The sequence below is a fragment of the Silurus aristotelis genome, assembly GCF_946808225.1.
Source record: "Silurus aristotelis genome assembly, chromosome: 8".
NCBI lineage: Eukaryota > Metazoa > Chordata > Actinopteri > Siluriformes > Siluridae > Silurus > Silurus aristotelis.
The window spans coordinates 20,939,764-20,945,771 of NC_139581.1; the positions used below are offsets into that span (position 1 = coordinate 20,939,764).

Sequence of the window (6,008 nt, forward strand, 5' to 3'; positions counted from 1 at the left end):
CCAGCGCTTCATTGTCTAAACGCACGGCACCATGCTGAAAGCTGGGGCATTCACTTGAGACTGGGAGTCTGGAAGCGGGTCGCTAAATTTTACAGAATTATTAATATAGTGTATATTTTGACAGGAGGTGGCCAGGTTGCTGGAGAAGCACAGAGAAAGTTCAGTGCTCAGGAATGTAGAAAGCCTGCTGAGAGATATGAAGCTGGAGGTCAGCCCAAGTGACAGTGAGCTGCCAATTAAACATGGAGCAGAAGGCCAGGACATTGTGCCAGAGTGAAGTGTCGAAATCATTTTTTTTTTTTTTTAAGTACGAGCCCTGAATGTGACAAGATCAACTATTTAATCCAAACTACTGTGTGCTGCAAAGATAGATGGCGACATAGATGCTGTCTTTGCCTCGCATAGAGAATATTTGTGTAACTGCAGAAAAAAGCAGAGGAAAAAACTTGAAACAAACACACAAAAAAGAAAAAAAAAATGTGTGTGTGGTGGATGAAGAACGAATTAATGACAAGGTCATGTAGTCAGCACTGTATTATTAATGTAAATAACAAATATGGTGAGCATTAAAAAAATCTTGGGTATAAAAAATTTGTTATGTATGCTTTCAATATTTCATAAAGCAAGGCCCATTTGCCTTGAGGTCATTACATTAGCAGCTTTGAGAAGACTTGTTGGTGACACAACGTTTTCTGAGGGCAGACTTAGTATTCTTGATTTATTATGTTTTTTAGAAACCTTCCTACATACATCTGGTTGTAACTGACACTGTGTTTGGTTTTAAAGTACAGTGCATCCACATTTAAAGTGTTCACAGCGCTTCACATTTTATGTCACAGCCTTATTTAAAAATAGATTCAATTGATTATTTTTCTGGAAATTTTACAAACAATACCCTATAGTGATAACGTGAAAGAAGTTGGTATTGCAAATGTATTACAAATAAAAAAAATAAAAAAAATCACATACACATAAGTATTCACAGCCTTTGCCATGGCATTCGAAACTGAGCTCATGTGCATCCTGTTTCCACTGATCATCCTTGAGATGTTTCTACAACTTGATTGAAGTCCATCTGTGGTAAATAAACTTCCCCTAGATGTCCAAACAGCAGAATCCCTGGCTATCTTCAAGCGATGGTTGAAGACCTACCTCTTTCTGAAACACTGAAACTAACACTTTCCAAGTTTGCTTTGTTTAGAAAAAAGTTGTAGGCTGATTTATTTCAAGTTTGTAATAAAGAGTACCAGATTTATTCATTGCTAGAGACTCAAAGCACTTTTGTATGTCACTCTGGACATGGGTGTCTGCTAAATGCCACAAAATGTAAATGTAAATAATGTAGAGCAGTAATCCCCAACTTTTTTGCATTACAAACCAATTTCACAGAAGAAAAGTATTTTTTTTTCTATTAAATTGTATTATTATTTTTACATTTTCAATATTTTATAAATAAATGTAATTAAATTAATTATTAAATCGTATAATACATGTAATAATACACATGCACAGTAATTGTGTGCAACAATATACGGACAACAAAGGCCCACAAAAAATTTCCATGGACCCCCCCCCTGGAAAATTTGTTGTGGTCTCTGGTAGTCTGTATGTTGTTGCACGTAAAAAGTTGCATATTTTTATATAATGTCATTATATAAATGCAACTGCAACTAAAACAAAACGGTGCATCGAAATAGGAACAGGCAGAAGTGGTCTTTTTTTTCAAATTAAACACTCTGTAGACTGCAAAAGTCCATAAAATCTAAATAAAATAAACATTAAAAAGGTTTTATACTTTCTGTTTGGCACGGTATTAAATGATCCGCGAACAGATATCGGTCCGTGGCCCGGTCGTTGGGACCCCCTGATGCAGAGGAGCATGAATCAGACCTTGCAGTGATTATAACTGGGAAATGAAACACAGGTCTATTATTAAGCTACTCCTAATATACAAACTCTACATATTTGCACTTATTATAATCGTTCGAGAATTTTTTTATATAATGATACTCATGTATTGTTAATAATTTCAAACTAAATTTCAAATAGACCATTGATGTGATGTGCTGTACAAAATTCCTTACAAACTTTCTGAGGTACTTATAAAGCTGCAGAAAATTTTACTTTTTTCCTGATTGGTTGATGTCAGAGGTCTGGGGTGGCTGATTTAATACTGTAAATCCCATCGGACTGCCAGTCCAAGGAAGTCTTAATGATTTTTGCATTGTGTTTTGGTGGTCATTATCTGGCAGTAAGAAAAGTTTGTACAAGTCAGTCAGTTTTCCCCAAAGGTATTATGATTACAGCATAATGTATTTTTACTAAATCTCTTCATCATTCATCACTGTACTGCATTCAACTAGGTCTCTGTAATCAGAGCTACAGAAAACAAAGATCCGATGATTTACAAACATTCCCAGACATGCCTTTTCTCAAAAAATATTTTCCCCCTAAAATACCCAAAAAAGTTGCAAACTTTTGTGAGGTCTAGTCCTCACAACATGTTTTGTATGTTTATGATTTATAGTAACATTTTGTTCTGCATTGCTATAAAACCTTCTGTGATAAATTACCTCATTATGCACTTTACTGGGATATTGGGATAACTTCTATATATGTTTTTTTGTAGATTTTAATTAATATACAAACTTACTAAATGTTATTTGTAAATGATAGTCTTTTTTTACGTAACTTTTTTTTTTTTACTTATTTTACATCATACTCTACTCAATTTACAGTGCATCTGGAAGGTATTCACAATGCTTCATCTTTTCCACAGTTTATGTTACAGCCTTAATCCAAAATGGATGGAACTCTTTATTTAAAAAATGATATAAACAGTACTGCTTAATGAAATTATGAAAGAAGATTGATTGAAATCTTTATGCAAATTGCAAATGAAAATTTATTAAGTATTCACTCATTCGAAGTATTTGCTCAATACTTTGTTGAAGCACCTTTGGCACCAATAACAGCCTCAAGTCTTTTTGAGTTTGATGCTACAAGCTTGGCACACCTATTTTTGGGCAGTTTATCCCATACTTTGCAGAACCTCTCAAGCTCCATCAGGTTGTGTAGGAAGCGTCAGTGCACAGCCATTTTTAAATCTCTCTAGAGATGTTTAATCAGATTCAATTCTGGGCTCTGGCTGGGCCACTCAAGGACATTCACAGAGTCGTCCCATAGCCACTCCTTTGTTATCTTGGCTGTGTGTTTAGTGTCGTTGTCCTGTTTCTAAGATGAACCATTTCCCCAGTCTGAGGTCCAGAGCGCTCTTGAGCAGGTTTCTTTTTTATTAAGTATGTCTCTGTACATTGCTGCATTTATCTTTCCCTCAATCCTGAATAGTCTCCCAGTTCCTGCTGCTGAGAAACATCCCCAAAACATGATTCTGCCACCACCATGCTTTACTGTGGGGATGGTATTGGCCAGGTGATGAGCTGTGATATTTTAAAGAAATTGTCAAGTTTGCTTTCACTACATTCTATGGAATTTATTCACAGTAAGCTAACAACTCCATTTTCAAGAAAAAATACTTTTGTGTGGCTCGTTGGTCTAGGGGTATGATTCTCGCTTCGGGTGCGAGAGGTCCCGGGTTCAAATCCCGGACGAGTCCACTTTTAGGGAAAGTTGGGGTTTAAGTTCCAGCATTGCCAAGCTGCCACTCTTAGGTCTTTGCACAAGGCCCTTAATCCTCTGTGCTGTATCATACCTGTGCTCTGACCCCAGCATCCTTACCTTGTTGGCATGTGCAAAGAAATAAATTAATTGTGCTGTTATGTACATTTGGCAAAAAAAAAGCCTCTTTATATACACACATGCATTATGATTCAGATTTACACATTAACTGCGAAGTACAGTACTTTTCAAATGTATTCAGACCCCTGACTAATTAGCGAATATTGTAATGCACAAATAGTGCATTCTGTTTAAGATGTATTTTAAAACACTGGAACTCAAAATTATTAACATCAACTCACCCAGATTCCTTTATTAATCAGAGGTGCTGGTGAGGATATATGAATTAATCTATGCTTTTGGGCAATAAAAGTGCCAGAAAATGAAACTTTTTTGATTATTTTGATTTCTTGTCGGTTTGAGACTTGCAGACAGCTTTTTCCAGAAAGACGGATCAATGTTGTTTCATTCAGTGTTATGTGTTCAATCATTTATTTGTTTTTGAGCGGTTAACAAACTTTATAGCCTGAGACATATCTTGAATTTTTACATTTACATTTACATTTGCGGCATTTAGCAGACGCCCTTATCCAGAGCGACGTACAAAAGTGCTTTGAGTCTCTAGTAATGAATAAATCTACACTGGTACGCAAGATTACAAACTTAATATAAATATAACCTTTGAATTCTACAAACTTGGAAAGTGCTAATTTAAGTATTTCAGGAAGAGGTAGGTCTTTAATCGTCGATTGAACATAGTCAGGGACTCTGCTGTACGGACATCTAGGTGAAGTTCATTCCATCACCTCGGTGCCAGAACAGAGAAGAGCCTTGAAGTGTACTTACCTCTCATTCTGAGAGAAGGAGGTACCAGTCGAGCAGTGCTGGAGGTTCTCAGACAGCGTGGTGCAGTGTGAGATGTGATGAGGTCACTGAGGTAAAATGGTGCTGGTAAATTTTTGGCCTTGTAGGCAAGCATCAGTGTTTTGAATTTGAAACGTGCAGCTACTGGAAGCCAGTGAAGGGAGCGCAGCAGTGGGGTGGTGTGGGAGAACTTGGGCAGATTGAACACAAGTCGTGCAGTTGCATTTTGGATCATTTGCAGTGGACAAATAGCGTTCAGGGGAAGACCTGCCAGCAGAGAGTTGCAGTAGACAAGTCTTGAAATGACAAGAGACTGAACTAGCACCTGGGCAGCCTGTGTGGACAGAAATGGTCGAATCCTTTGGATGTTATAGAGAAGATTATTTTAGAGAAGATTATTTTTACATAAAACATTTAAATCTATTTAATGATTTAACCTTTGTATACAGGAAGACTATGAAAGGTAAACTCACAGTTTCATACCCCAGACATGCAAAAGCAAATGGGAACTTTTCATAGTGCATTTGTTTTATGCTCATTTCCTCACCTCTATTTTGTTGTTAAAACCATTAAAAGCTGAATCATTTGCCAGTTTGGGCTTGGTCCATTAACTTTTTGTATATTGTTAATTCTAATAGGTGATTGTTAAAGTAAATTTATTTCCATATTTATCTACACCTTCAACACCTATGATTAAAAACAAAGGGTGACAGAGCATTATCAGTTGCATGACTTTAATCACCTTGTAATACATCTGTTTATCTTACCACATAGTGCTGTAATCCATTCCTCCCGCTAATGTTACCGAATCCATTGTATTCCCCGGAGCAAATTCTGATGAGAATAAGAATCTAATCCTACATTCTTATGCACACCAAGTAAATAACTAAGTAGAAAATTATTATAGAGTGAGATTTAAAAAAGAGGAAAATGTCTCAGATTAGTTCTACCACTTTTTTAAATTTACTGACCATTTTTATTTGTCTATTTTGTCAGTCAGCACATGTTCAGTCGTTTCATTTTCAATTTTACTCATCTTTTTCTCTTGTAATCCTTCTGAAATCATTTAACTCCTAATCTTTAGGTCCATGATTATAAACGGGTGTGTCCAGCTATGTGTCCAACACAACACTGCAAATGATTAAATTAAATTAAATGATTTGATTATTAATTATTAGTTAAATTAAGTATAAACCACAATTTATTTGCACAGCAAGCTGCTGTTGTATGAGGCAGACTTTATTTAGCCTCGAAAAACAAATTACGCTGTGTTTATCAATGCCAGCATTATTAATAGGCTACATTCATATGTTAAGAAAGGTTTTCATTGTAATAGAAAATGTTATGCCACAATATATACTAATTATCATATAATCAGAACAATGTCTAATTTTTTATTTAAGTTAGATTTTAGTTTAACGTTTTAGATTTTTGTCATTTATTGAATTTAATTTACTGTAATTCAT

At 35.6% G+C, this 6,008-nt stretch overlaps 1 protein-coding gene across 8 annotated transcripts in view; it reads left to right on the forward strand.

Annotated features, from left to right (window-relative positions):
• Positions 1 to 591, forward strand: part of LOC310730398 (uncharacterized protein) — a 34,362-nt gene extending 33,771 nt beyond the window's left edge. For all 8 annotated transcript variants that reach the window (XM_083549355.1, XM_083549354.1, XM_083549351.1 and 5 more), the window contains one exon: positions 125 to 591. In XM_083549355.1, the coding sequence (XP_083405481.1) occupies positions 125 to 277 (153 nt within the window). In that variant the 3' untranslated portion in view covers positions 278 to 591. The remainder of the gene's footprint in view (positions 1 to 124) is intronic.
• Positions 592 to 6,008: the final 5,417 nt, after the last annotated feature.